General features: G+C 56.9%; 1 protein-coding gene across 2 annotated transcripts in view; it reads right to left on the bottom strand.

Moving 5' to 3' along the window:
* Window positions 1–14,438, bottom strand: part of LOC105051869 (uncharacterized) — a 16,801-nt gene extending 2,363 nt beyond the window's left edge. Inside the window, exons 1-2 of one of the 2 annotated variants that reach the window (XM_010932512.4) lie at window positions 13,228–14,438; window positions 11,200–11,401 (exon numbers count right to left, since the gene is read on the bottom strand). In XM_010932512.4, coding sequence (XP_010930814.1) covers window positions 13,235–14,413 — 1,179 coding nt within the window. In that variant the 5' untranslated portion in view covers window positions 14,414–14,438 and the 3' untranslated portion in view covers window positions 11,200–11,401; window positions 13,228–13,234. Of the gene's footprint in view, window positions 1–11,199; window positions 11,402–13,227 lie in introns of those variants that run through there. The other variant, XM_019852639.3, reaches the window with a different exon arrangement.
* Between the last annotated feature and the right edge of the window lie 7 nt (window positions 14,439–14,445).

A 14,445-nucleotide genomic window follows, 5' to 3' on the forward strand; every position in this document is an offset into this window, starting at 1 on the left:
GATCCACCAAATATGTTGCACGAATCTCAAAATCGAATAATAACGAAGGACATCCACTGCAATAAATATTTCCCAAATAACCTCAATCATACCAAAACATGATGCTATAAATAAAAGAGGGTGTTGCAGCCAATCGCCTCGTCGCCCGATCGCCGGGAAGCGTGCACCTGCAAAAGGAAGTCCGCACTGACCGGAGGCGGCTCCGGCGGGGACCCTCCGACGGTCAAGTCAGATAGGTGACTGGGCAACAGTGAAATGCAGACAGAGAGCTCTGAGAAAGAGAGAGGAAGAGAGAGAGAGGAGCGAGCCTGCGTATGTGGGAGAGACGGGCGGATCGACCCTTTGCACTGTTGCCTTCCCCGGTATATATAGTGGAGCACGGTATGGCGCCGTCATTAATGGCGCGGACAAGTGAGGAACTGTCAACTCACTGTAGACTGTCAGAGCCGCCGTGAAAATGTCATGTTGCCGTGTAGCCGTCTAATCACCAGGGTTGACCCGGCCCTCGGCGGGACAATGCCCCTAGGTAACTGTGCCGCATGTCCGTGTCAGAGCTGACAACGTCTGGCGGCCGTACGGTGGTTGGTGGAGTCGGCCGACCCAAGGTCGGTGGCCAGCAGAGTGGCGTCGGACTCCTCCGTCGGTCAGCGAGCTTCGTGTGGGTCGGCTACCGGACCTCTGGGTTTAGTCGGTCGGGAATGGACCGTGAAATGGCCGCAGTTAGCCGCTGATGGCGTCCGTCGGCCTGTCGCCCGACCTACGATCGGCTAGTCAGAGTCGTCCGTCGGGCCGTTGGTTAGTCTAGGGCCGGTCGGTCGGTCGGGCCGCCAGCCGGTCGGGTCCTCCGGTAGTCGGTCGGTTGGTCGGGCCGCCAGCCGGTCGGGCCCTCCGATAGTCGGTCGGTCGGGCCGCCAGCCGGTCGGGCCCTCCGATAGTCGGTCGGTCGGTCGGGCCGCCAGCCGGTCGGGCCCTCCGATAGTCGGTCGGTCGGTCGGGCCCTCCGATAGTCTGTCGGTCGGTCGGTGGGTATCCCCCAACAGTTGCCCCCCTCCACTCCTAAGTCGGGTGGAGAGCTGGCCGATGCCTTCATTCGGGTAGCAAGATCGGACGACTGGGAGTGGATTTGTCGCATATGCAGATCCGACCGTACCGCCGGCTGATCCGTTGTCAGACACCTCACGAATCCCAAGGGATCCGAACGTCTAGTCGATGCCAGAAGTCGCGCCGGCGTCCGGTGTCAGACGCCGCGTCTTGTCGTCGTCAGTCGTCACGTCGGTGTCAGAAGATCGGGTGCCGGACGATACGGCGTCAGTCGATCGGATATTCGGCGCCGATCGCGGGTGAGGCGTCCCATCGGGAACGCGGACCGGCGCGGGCGGCCGACTGCGGAGCCAACCCCCGCGTGCCGCATGTCATGGTGGTTGGCCGGCGTCCGCTCCGGCATTTAATGAGGGCGGTGCGGGCGTCTCGGGACGAAGCGCGCCGAATCCTCAGCCAACCGGCGGGCGCCACGCGTCGCGCATCTGGAGGTCTTTGGTCGGCGCGGGAGCATCTCGGCCGTCGGTCGGCCTTATATATATAGGACCTCCCGGACCCTGACCCACATTTGCCATTTGCTGGGGGAAACTCTGTCCGGACGATTTCTCGGTCGTCGCGGGCAGAGCTCTTCTCTACTTCCGGAGGGTCCATCGGGTTCGTGGTCCTCCTTCCCCTTCTTCCTTCCTTTCTTCTCTTTCTCCTCTTTCGGTCCCTGCACAATGACCAGGAAACCGACTCAGGGAGCTCGGTCGGGGAACCCGACCGACGACACCCGATCGGCTCCGAAAGATGAGGCCTCCTCGCTTTCGGGGCCGAACGTCGATCAGCTTCGGGAGCACTATCGCATCCCGGAGCAGTTTCGGCTCTCTGCTCCAGGGGCCGGCGGTCGGGTTAACAACCCTCCGCCTGGCGACCTGGCGCTGTATGTCGAAGACCTTCGCGCGGGTCTTCGGCTCCCGATTCCGGAGTTCGTCCGGAATCTGCTTGATTACTACGGACTCTGTCCGGTGCAACTGGCGCCGAACTCTGTCCGGCTAATCATTTCTTTCGCGCTGTTGTGTCAGCTCTTGCCGACCGACCCCCGCGTTTCCCTCTTCCGGGCCTTCTTTGTGCTCCGACCCCACCCTAAAGCCCGAGGGTGGTGGCTCTTCAACCCCCGGAAGGGTCTTGCCTTCATAACCGGTCTTCCATCGTCCATTCATGGATGGAAGAACCAGTTTTTCTTTGTTTCCTCTTCCTCCTCTTGGGGCTTTCCTTCTCGCTGGGGTGTACCCCGAACTGAGGCCAACGACAACAGTCGGGTCGACGTGGACGACCGGGAGGACTTCCACCGACTCAAAGACATGTCGGTCCTGAAGCAGAGGGAGCTTGTTACCGAGCAAACTCTCTATGATGCCGGCCTGAGTCTGGTCCCCCGAATAGGTATCGCCCGATCCCCCAGCTTTTCTTTTTGTTCGGCTTTAGGGTAGTTCTGGTCCGGCCTTTGACATTGGTCGGTTTTGCAGGGACACCGCCGAGGATGAGGCCGACCGATGCCGAGATTCGTCAGTTTGCCGCCGCGAGGAAGAGGCCAGTGTCGGGGGCTGGCCCTTCGCGCCCTTCCAAGAGACCAGCCCCAGTCCCGCCGACCGTGGAAGCGTCGGCGACCGAGGGGTCGGAGCCGATCATAGCCCTCGCGGCTCCGACTGTCCGAGTCGAGGAGAGGCCGACCGAGGAAGTAGCCGAAGGAGTGTCGGCGGTTTCGCCGCCGCGGGTGGAGCCGGATGTCGTTCGGGAAGCCGAACATCGTCCGAAGGCGTCCGCTGGCGCAACGGGGGGCGCCAGGTCGAACTCCAGCGTCCCATCGCTGCCAGCCCCGTCGGTCGGGGCAGCTGATCGGGGGAAAGCCCCGATGGAGCCCTCGGAGGAGGAGAGATCAATGCCCCCCAGCGCATACTACCCTGAGGGTGCGTCGGCCTTGGCCGACCACAACCTTGCGAGGAGGTTGTGCCAGGGGATCCTCCTCCCTACCGACGTTCAGTCGTTGCGGTCTCGGCAGGTGACCGAGATGCTGTCGCGATTCTACCCGACAATGGTGGAGGTAAGCTTCGCGTCACCTTTTTCCTTAGAAGAATTTTTGCTTGCCACATAATTCTGACAAAGCTTTTTTCCGTCGGCAGCTGATCTTCACCATGTCCGAGTTGGAGGCCGGATACCGAAGGTTCGGCGACGTTCGGGCAGCCTTTAAGGAAAGGTCGGCGGCGGCCGAGGCCGAAAGAGTGAGGCTGGTCGACCAACTGCAGGAGTCGGTCGACCGGGAGGCCAAGTTGACGGACGAGGTCTCCCGGCTTATGGCCGAACTGAAGTCGGCCAAGAATGAGGCCAAGCACAAAGGTCGGGTCGTGCGTCGTCTTCGACGCGAACGGGACGGTGCCACCTCCGAACTCCAAGGGGAACGCGAGCAACTTCGGGCCAGCCTGGGGAAGCTCGCGGAAGCCGAAGAGGATTTGTCCATCGCCCAGATCGATGCCGAAATTGCTAGGGCCGAGGCGGAGTTGGCGAGGGAGGAGCTGGCCCATACTGAGGACGAGGCACGGTCGGCGAGGGAGTCGGCCGATCGTGCGGTTGAGGACTTCCGGGCCTCCGACCGGTACAAGGAGGAGATGCTCGAGTCGGGCTTCGCCTCCTACCGGGTCAGGTTCGAGGACGGTCGGGATGCCGTCCATGCCTTGTACCCGGAGGTGGACGTCAGCCGAGTCGTCCCGCTACTCGCCGAAGAGGAGGGAACCGAAGAGGAGGCCGACCATCTGTCGGGAGGCGTCATCCCAGCGGAGGAAGCCGTCCCGGAGCAGGAGCCGACCGAAGGTCCCTTGCCGACTGAAGGACATCCTTCTGCCGTTGACCCAGCGCCGCTCACGGTCGAGATGCCGATCCTTCCCGATCCTCCGTCGGTCGAAGAGATTAACCAGAACGAATGATCGGTCCAGCCGACCGTCTTCCTTTTGTTTCTTCTTCTTGAAAATACATGTAATCGGGCTTCGGCCCGACTTTGTAATTTTCTTTGATCAATGAATGAAATTGTCTTTTCTTGTGTCTTTTGTTTGAAATGTCTCTTATTGCTGTAATGTCGAACCCTAGTTACCAACTTAGAGAAGTCGCCAACTCGGGTAAGTCGGTAGGACTTAACCGGCTTGCACAGCTCCGAAGTAGCTTGTGTCCCGACTTTAGGTCGGCTTCCAATAATTGTAGTCGCCGTTCGGGCGCATCTGTTAAGTCGGGAGCCGACCGAACCTGGTAAAGGTTCGGCAGCGGACCTTCGTAGATGCACTTAGTCAATCATCGTCCGGTGCAGTGTCGGGGGCACGATAGTAAGTCGGGTCCCCATGCTCTTGCATCGGGTTTCATGTCCTTTGACAGACGGTGGCAAGCCGAGTGTCGTTCAGCCGGCCGTAGGACGGTCGGCGAGTAGTGGGTGCGAATAAGGTCGCGTCATATGATAGACGGTGGTAAGCCAAATATCCCTCGACCGGCCGTAGCCTGGTCGGAAGTCGCGGCAATAGCCGCGTGGGCTTTTAGCCTCTCTTCGGTCGGGGTCCGATCGGCCAGTCGGCCGATGGATTCTGCCCGAAAATTCGACCGTAGAAGGAGTATGAACTCCCGTCATCGTGGATGCATCGGTCCGTGTAAGGGGCCGATGTGTCGTCGGTGCCAGGTCCGCGTCGATGCGTCGGGGCTGAGCGCCGATCAGTAGTCGAAGAGTTAGAACTCTGATTTTTCAAACTGAACTTGTATTCCGACGATTGAATTACAGAATTCACGGGTAATACAGCTTCAAGTTGTCGGCGTTCCAAGTCCGGGGAATGGTTTTTCCCTCAAGGGTCTCCAGCCGGTAGGCCCTCGGCCCGAAGGTGTCAGCAACCTTGTAGGGTCCTTCCCAGTTGGGAGTCAGCTTCCCTGGTCCAAGGGCTTCGACACTTCTACCTTCCTCAAGACCAGGTCACCAGGCTTAAAGAGCTTTGGTCTGACCTTGGCGTTGTAATATCAGGCGACCCTCTGTCGGTATGAGGCCATTCGGATTTGAGCCTCATCTCGCAGTTCGGGGAGAAGGTCTAGGTCAGCCCTCCGGCTTTCGGAGTTGTCCGGCTCGCGGTACTGCTCGACCCTTGAAGATGGCAGGCCAATCTCGAGCGGGATCATGGCTTCCGTCCCGTAGGCCAAACTGAACGGCGACTCTCCGGTTGGGACGCGGGGGGTCGTTCGGTAAGCCCACAGGACGGAGCCCAGCTCGTCGACCCTAGAGGCCTTTGGCTTCGTTCAGTCGGGTCTTGAGTCCATGGAGCAGAGTTCGGTTCGTCACCTCAACCTCGCCGTTGGATTGTGGGTGCCCGACTGAAGTTAGTCGATGACGGATATGGAACCTGGCGCAGAAGTCCTTGAAGTCTTGGTTGTCGAATTGCCGTCCGTTGTCGGTGATGATGGTGTGCGGCAATCCGAACCTGAAGATGATGGACTTTTGGACGAAGTCCTCCATCTTCCGCTCGGTGATCTGGCCAAGGGCTCGGCCTCGACCCACTTCGTGAAGTAGTCGATGGCGACAACGATGAACTTCCTTTGGCCCGACGCCGGTGGGAAGGGGCCGAGAATATCGACTCCCCACTGAGCGAAGGGCCATGGAGCGACAATGGGAGTGATTTGGCTGGCCGGTTGGTGCTGAATATTGGCATACTTCTGGCATGGCTCGCACCTTCGGACCAACTCTGCCGCATCCTTCCTCATGGTCGGCCAGTAGTAGCCCTGTCGTAAGACCTTGAAGGCTAAGGACTTGCCCCCCAAGTGATTCCCACAAATTCCTTCGTGAACCTCTCGGAGGGCGTAGTCAGCGTCGGTCGGTCCCAAGCACCTGAGCAGAGGGAGGGAGAACGACCTCTTGTAGAGTCGGCCGTCCATGATCACATATTGCGACGCCGACCATCGGAGTCGCTTGGCCTCCGCGGGATCTTCGGGACTGGTCCCGTCGGACAGGTACCGGACGATCGGGTCCATCCAACTTGGTTCAGACGTTAGCTGCTGTACTTCTTCGACCCGATCGATGCTCGACTGTTGGAGGTTTTCGACAAACGTCCGACCCAAAGAATCATAGGCCGACGTTGCCAATCTGGAGAGAGCTTCGGCACGGCGTTCTCCGTCCTGGGGATGTGGGAGATCTCGAAATGCTCGAGCGGGCCACGAGATCCTTTACCTTCTGAAGATACTTGATCATGGTCGGATCTCGCGCCTCGAAGTCGCCCTTGACCTGCCCCACGATCAGCTGAGAGTCGGAGAATGCCCGGAGGCTGTCGACGCCCAGTTCCTTCGCCATCCTCAAGCCCGCGAGGAGTGCCTCGTATTCGGCTTGATTGTTGGAGGCCTTGAAGTCGAACCGGAGGGCGTATTCGGTGACACCCCATCCGAGTTCGTGAGCAGGAGCCCGGCCCCGCTTCCCTGAGCGTTGGAGGCTCCGTCGATGTGAAGTACCCAGGTGGAGATCGGGTCTGGCTCAGAGATCGAATCTCGTCCCGGGCCTTCAGCTCCCGACCTTCGGTCGGTCGTCGGGCATTCAGCGATGAAGTCGGCCAAGACCTGAGCCTTCAAGGCAGGCCTCGGTCGGTACTGAATGTCGAACTCGCTAAGCTTCATTGCCCACTTAGCGAGTCGTCCGGATGTGTCGGGTCGGCGCAGTACGGCCCTCAGGGGCTGGTTGGTGAGTACCACGATGGCGTGGGCCTGGAAGTATGGTCGGAGCCGCTGCGCGGAGACGGTCAGGGCGAAAACCATCTTTTCCGTCTCCGAGTATCTGGCTTCGGCGCCGTGGAGCACTTTGCTGGTGTAGTAGATGGGCTGATGGGTTCGGCACTCGTTTTCCCGAACGAGCACCGAACTGATCGCCTCAGAAGATGTGGCCAAGTAGAGATACAAGGTCTCCCCGACCTGCGGCTTTACGAGCAGCGGCGGGGAAGCCAGGTACCTTTTCAGGTCTTCAAAGGCCTGTTCGCACTCATCCGACCAAGAGAAACCGTTCGCCTGGCGCAGGGTCTTGAAGAACGGGAGGCACCTTTCAGCTGATCGGGAAATGAATCGGCTAAGAGCGACGATTCTTCCGTTCAGTTGTTGGACCTCCTTCTTGGTGTTCGGATGACGCATGTCGAGGATCGCCTTTATCTTCTCAGGGTTGGCCTCGATCCCTCTCTGAGAAACGAGGAATCCGAGGAACTTCCCCGAGGTCACCCCGAAGGCGCATTTGGTCGGGTTGAGCTTCATTCGGTGTCGTCGAAGGGTGCGGAAGGTCTCCTCGAGATCCTGAACATGGTCCGGGATCTGCGTGCTCTTTACCAGCATGTCGTCCACGTATACCTCCATGTTACGCCCGATCTGGTCTTTGAAGACCTTATTGACGAGTCGCTGGTAGGTGGCGCCGGCATTCTTCAATCCAAAGGGCATCACCTGATAACAGTAGAGGCCCTTGGGGGTCACGAACGCGGTGTGCTCCTCGTCTTCAGGCGCCATCCGGATCTGATTGTACCCGGCGAAGGCGTCCATGAAGCTGAGCAGTCGAAATCCGGACGTCGCATCCACCAGCTGGTCGATCTTCGGGAGTGGAAAGCTATCCTTCGGGCACGCTCGGTTGAGGTCGGTATAGTCGATGCAGATCCTCCATTCCCGTTGGCTTTCTTGACCATGACGACATTGGCGAGCCAATCGGGATACGTGGATTCCCGAATGAAGCCTGCTTCGAGCAGCTTGTCCACTTCTTCGTCAATGGCCTTCTGCCTTTCTGGGGCGAAGGACCTTTTCTTCTGCCTCACCGGCTTCATGTCGGGTCGATGTTGAGTCGGTGAGTAATTGTTTCTGGAGGGATGCCCGACATATCTGCTGCCGACCATGCGAATATGTCGGCGTTGGCCGTCAGCAGCTCCGCCAGTCGGTGGCGTTCGGTGTCGGGCAATTGAGACCCGATCCAAACTTTTCTGTCAGGATTTTCTCCTATCGGGATCGCCTCGAGCTGCTCGGCCGGCGAACCCCGCTCTTCCTCCTCCCGTTGATCCAGTTTGTCGATTGTCAGGGGATCCTTTGTCTCGTCGCTTTGGGCGGAGATTTGGAAGCATCGTCGGGCGAGCTGTTGATCTCCGCGCATCTCCCCGACTCCGTTTTTGGTCGGGAATCGAACAAGGAGATGGTACGTCGAGACGATCGCCCTGAGGGCGTTCAGTCCGGGTCGCCCGAGTATGGCATTGTAGGCCGAAGGAACTTGGACGACCGCGAAAATGAGGGAGACTGTGCTTTGCCGTGGTTCGGTACCGACCGTCACGGGCAGGGTGATTTCTCCTTCTGTCGTGACGGTGTCTCCGGCAAAGCCGATCAAGGGCGTGGAGACCCCACTAAGTCGATCAGTCGGTAGTCGCATTCGGGAGAAGGTCGAGTAAAACAAAACATTTGTCGAACTTCCATTATCAACAAAAATTCGTTTTACATCATAATTGGCTATTGTCGCCGACACAACAACAGCGTCGTCGTGGGGAGTCTGGATGCCCCGAACGTCGTCTTCTGAGAAGGTAATCACGTCGTCCGGGCGCGCTTTTTCGTCGGCTCCCCCCTGTAGACGTCCCCGATCCCAGCCGCTTGGAGATCATGTTGATGACTCCAGCCGTCGGCTGGTTAGTCGGCGCCTCTTCAGTCGGCTGGGGCGTCGATCGGCAGTCGGTCGGGTCGGCGGACCCTTTCAAATTTGCCGAGATACCCCCGGCGGATGAGATTTTCGATCTCATCCTTCAACTGGATGCATCGCTCGGTGTCGTGGCCGTGGCTCCGATGGAACCGGCAGTACTTCCGATGGTCGAGGCCCTTTGCCTTCAGAGGCGGAGGCCGTCGCAGGTATTCTTCCCCTTCGATCTCCATCAAGATCTGCGCACGGGGAGCGGAGAGAGGAGTGTAGGAGTCATACCTGGGACGCACCGACCTCGGAGTCTGTCGGCGGGGTGATTTTTGGATCTGTCGGGGTGGAGAAAGCCGACTATCGGCCGGGGGCCTGCTTGGTTCGGCGGGCTCCCGACCTTTTCTTCGCTTCTCCTTCGGACCCCTGGGCTCGACCAAGCGTCGGTCGGACGCTCCTTCGTCCGCGCGCATATACTTGTATGCGCGCTCCAGTAGCTCGGCGTATGTTCGGGGGAGGTCTTGTCCAGAGAATAAGTAAATCGGGACGACCTCAGGCCCCGCTTCATGGCTGAAACCGCCATGTCTTCGTTGAGGTCCCGGACCTCGAGCGTGGCCGCGTTGAATCGCGCCACGAAGTGTCGGAGCGTCTCGTTTTCCCCCTGCTTGAGGGAGAAAAGGCTATCCGACGTTCGCGGCGGCTTTCGGCTGGTGCTGAAATGGGCCACGAACGAGTGCTCGAGCTGCGCGAAGGAATGGATACTGCCCGATCGAAGACCGGAGTACCAAGCCCTGGCAGCCTTGCGAAGTGTGGCGGGGAAGCCGATGCAAAAAAGAGCGTCGGTTGCCCCTTGAATTGTCATGAGAGCTTTATAGCTCTCGAGGTGGTCGACTGGGTCGGTGGAGCCGTCGTATGGCTCCACGTTCGGCATTTTGAACCGACTGGGAATCGGCTCATCGAGGACCAGTCGAGAGAGAGGCTGGACGGTCTGGAAGTCGACGTCGTTCGAAGACTTCTGGCCGTCCATCTGCAGCTGGGCGAGCCGGCGGTCGATCTCCTCGAACCGTCGCTCGTAGTCGTCCGCTCGTCGATGCTGGGAGACCCCGGGAGTGGAGCCTCCGGAGGATTCTGAAAGAGAGGCCGACGGCGTGCGCGGCCGTTTCTCCTTCCTTGCCCGTTCCAACGGGGAAGGGAGGGCCGCTGGGACCGTCGGTCGTCGCGCCGTGGTCGTCCCTCCTCCTCTCCGTGGGAGCGCTGTTGGGAGCGCTCGCATGGAGGCGACAGGGATCGGCGCGGTCGTCGGCGGCTGCTCCTGGAAGGCATAGGTCGGGCCGCCGGTTGCTGCTGGAGGCTTTTGACTGCGTCGGTCAGTACGGTCATCTGTCGTACGATGGCCGCAATCTGGACCTCCGTAGTCACTGCAGGGCGCGGAGAGCTAGGCTCCGCCGCGGTGGTGGTGGAGAGGCCTCTTCCCGGCGGGAAGAGCGCCTGGCCGACCCAGTGACTCTCGATCGTTGAGCTCTTGTCTTTGTCATGCTGTCCCCTACCTGGCGCGCCAATCTGTTGCGGCCAATCGCCTCGTCGTCCGATCGTCGGGAAGCGTGCACCTGCAAAAGGAAGTCCGCACTGACCGGAGACGGCTCCGGCGGGGACCTTCCGACGGTCAAGTCAGAGAGGTGACTGGGCAACAGTGAAATGCAGACGGAGAGCTCGAGAGAGAGAGAGAGAGAGAGAAGCGAGCCTGCGTTTTTGGGAGAGACGGAGCGGATCGATCCTTTGCACTGTTGCCTTCCCCGGTATATATAGTGGAGCGCGGTATGGCGCCATCATTAATGGCGCCATCATTAATGGCGCGGACAAGTGAGGAACTGTCAACTCACTGTAGGCTGTCAGAGCCGCCGTGAAAACGTCATGTCGCCGTGTAGCCGTCTAATCACCAGGGTTGACCCGGCTCTCGGCGGGACAATGCCCCCAGGTAACTGTGCCGCATGTCCGTGTCAGAACTGACAACGTCTGGCGGCCGTACGGTGGTTGGTGGAGTCGGCCGACCCAAGGTCGGTGGCCAGCAGAGTGGCACCGGACTCCTCCGTCGGTCGGCGAGCTTCATGTGGGTCGGCTACCGGGCCTCTGGGTTTAGTCGGTCGGGAATGGACCGTGGAATGGCCTCAGTTAGCCGCTAATGGCGTCCGTCGGCCTGTCGCCCGACTTACTATCGGCCAGTCAGAGTCGTCCGTCGGGCCGTTGGTTAGTCGGTCGGGCTGCCAGCCGGTCGGGTCCTCCGATAGTCGGTCGGTCGGTCGGGCCGCCAGCCGGTCGGGCCGCCAGCCGGTCGGACCCTCCGATAGTCGGTCGGTCGGTCGGGCCGCCAGCCGGTCGGGCCCTCCGATAGTCCAGCCGGTCGGACCTCCGATAGTCGGTCGGTCGGTGGGTATCCCCCAACAATTTCATTTCTGTTTTGTAAAGCAGAATAATAAATGACCAGGAGGCATCACCAGTGGCGCTAATGCATGAGAGTCTGAAACAACTGTTCAGGAAAGCAGAGTGGCTAAAGAATCTCTCAAAAAAAGGGAAAATAATTAACAATTCCTTGTTTCTTCCTTCACTTTTCTGTTGAGTGCAAAGGTGTGTTTGCAGCTAGGCCAATGCATCTCGGCCTCATAAAACAGCCATCATCTTCTTCATTGCCAAGCAATCATTCTGTACCATTAAGGTTTACAGCATAACAGATTATAATCATGATATATGCATATCCTTCCACTGTGGAAGGGGAAAAAGAAAGAACCAATATGCTGTTATTTGATCAATGCAAGAATTATTGTATCTAAAAGTAATGCATTGCATCTTTATCTTGAATATCAACTGACTAAGCTAGAGTACAATTACCTATGCTTCCTTTTAAAACAGCATGCCTGATACTTGATCTGTTCAGATACTTGGAGTTTTTAAAATGAATTGACAATTTTGTCCCTGCTTGTTATTTATGGTTTTAGTGACAACATGGGCAGTGGTACTACCAAATAGGCTCATTTGTTGTCGCACACAAAATTGGTCCATTGGTACTGCCATTGAAAACCTTTAGAAATTGGTGTCCAAATCCCACAAAAGGAAACACTAGACCAGATAGGAGCTCGCAATGTAGAGAATTCTACCTCTTACTTCATATGGTTTACCTTAAGTCATTATTTGAGATCTCTCATTGATAATGATGGAAAGTTCAGTCTGCACTAATTTTGAAAATGGGTTCAGAGGAAACCTAATTATAAAGTGGGCGTTAAAAAGAGCATTCTTTGGCTCCTTTTCAGAAAGCTTATTTTCAAAACTTTGATGGTGTACAAAACCTAAAAAATGAGTTTTGTGGAAGTATCTCATAGTGTGATAATAATGTAGTAAATATTCCAAAATAAAAGTCATTAAAGGGGTGTTTGGTTCGCAACCGAAATCGGAATGAGAATGGGAATCGGAATGACTTGGAATCGAAATCGGAATGGCCAAATCCTCCGAAACGTTTGGTTCATGACCGAAATCGGAATCGGAATTTGAATGAAAATTTGAATCCATAGAGGAGAGTAGGGATTGAGTTCTATATAAATTGAGCCATTCCCATTCCACCCCGGAATCGGAATGGGACTCCTTCCAACCAAACGGTTGGAATAGGAGTCACCCATTTCGATTCCGATTCCGGACCCCCACTCCTCCCAACCAAACACCCCCTAAGGTTCTTCCTTTACCTCATCAAATATGTTCATGTCTTGGCATATATTTCTTGAAGAGAATATTGATGCCTCAATCCAAACTATGCTGTAAAACAATGACATATATATTATTATTGCAGTTGAATGATGACTTACAATTTATCAATTTTCATAATTTTTCCGCATGTAGCAAGTTCCTGATGAATGTACAAAGTTTTTTTCCTATCTTTTCAGCTTCTGACTAGTATTTTTTGAGTTTCGAATTATTTTGACTAAGCGAAAAACAGTGCTTGAAAACCCCAAAACTTTGCAATGTTCCCTATTGAACTTATTTTAATTACAAGAAGACTGGAATTAAAACAAATGTGCTCTCATACAAAGATGTGGACCTAATTCAAATGCCTGTTTGCTGACAGAAAGAAACTATTTATACACCTCCCAAGTGCCTTAATAATTTGCAACCTGGTTTCACCTTGCACCGCCAGTTCAAGTAAGTCATCATACCAGCCACCCCATAACAACATGATATTTAGCCTAAATAATTCCTGAAGTTTCAAATCAGATTTTTTTTTTTTTTGGGGGGGGGGGGATGATGAAACAGATATCCCTAAATATTTTGTAATTCACTTCTACCTCGAAGCCTATGATCAAGTTTCTTCAAAAGGCATATAATTGTAAGCTTCAGCACAATCAAATCTAAAAGAAGTATACCCAAGTATAAAATCTGGTATCACTTCATAGCTTAGAGAATAACACAAGAAACTCACAACTAAATCAAAGAAAAGAATCAAACATCCAAATTCAAGGAATGTACTGGGGACAAAACAATACCTTTTAATCAGACTCGAGTGCAAGATGGATCGAAATCATCAGGTGCCACTCGAGCTATCCAATTGCTGAGACTCTTTTTGATCTCCCCATGGTTGACATAAGCAAGCTCATACATGCTACAGAGATTCACAACCACGGTCTCATTCACAGCAGCCGTGGGCACCCTCTCCAGCGCCCCCTCCAGCAGCTTGATCGCATCCGAAAGATCCCTGGAATACATGAGACACATCGCCTTGTTGTTCACCGCCACCACATCCCCCGGATCTCTCTCGATACACTCATCGTACTCCCTCGCCGCCGACGCGAAGTCCTTCGCCACCAAGAACTCCAGCGCCCGGTTCCTCCCCACCAAATTCTCAAACTCCAGCCCCATTTCCTGAGTCCTCAAACCCTCCACCTTCGCAAACGTAGCCTTGGCTCCATCGAGATCCCCAATTTGGAGCTGGATGTAGGCCAGTCTCGAGAGGAGCACCGGATCGGAGGGCGATCGGAGAAGCAAATCGCGGATCAGCGCGAGGGCGACGTCAAACTCGCGGTGGCAGAAGTGATTGCAGATGAGGGAGCTCATCACCAGAACCTCCCTCCTCCGCCACCGATCGGCGGCGGCGGAGGAGTCTTTCTCCTCCGACGATCCGTGGTGGCCGCGGATCTTGGAGCGGACGAAGTCTAGGAGGGAATAGAGGCGATCTAGGGTTTCAGGGCGGTCGCCGAGGGCCTGGGGGATGGTGGCATGGAGGAGGCGGAAGGAGAATGGGAGCATGGAGCCCTGGCGGCCGGGGTAGAGGTGAGGGTAGGACTCGAAGAGGAAGCGGGGGGAAGCGAAGGGGTCAGGGGAGGTGGTAAGGGGTTGGAGGGAGTCGAGTTCGGCGAGGGCGTCCGCGGGGCGGCGGAGCTTGAGGAGGGCGAGGGCGGAGAAGGTAAGGTAGACGAGGTGGTCGTGGGGGCGAGAGAGGAGCGAGAGGGAGCGGGCGCGGGCGACCTTGTCGAGAACGGAGCGCCACTGGCCGCGGGCGGCGAGGTCGTGGAGGGAGTCCGCCTCGTAGCAGAGGTCGTCCGATGGGGAAGGGGAGGCGGCGGCGGCGGCGGCGGCGGCGGCGGGGGAGAGGAGAGGGTCCGAGATTGCCGGACTTGGTTGCGTCGCCGTAGGAGCCTCGCCTCCGCCGCTGGCGTCGGGTTCTTGATCCATGACCGCGGTGGATCCTGGGGACGGGGATTGGG

The sequence above is a fragment of the Elaeis guineensis genome, chromosome 9 (assembly GCF_000442705.2).
Source record: "Elaeis guineensis isolate ETL-2024a chromosome 9, EG11, whole genome shotgun sequence".
NCBI classification, from domain to species: Eukaryota; Viridiplantae; Streptophyta; class Magnoliopsida; order Arecales; family Arecaceae; genus Elaeis; species Elaeis guineensis.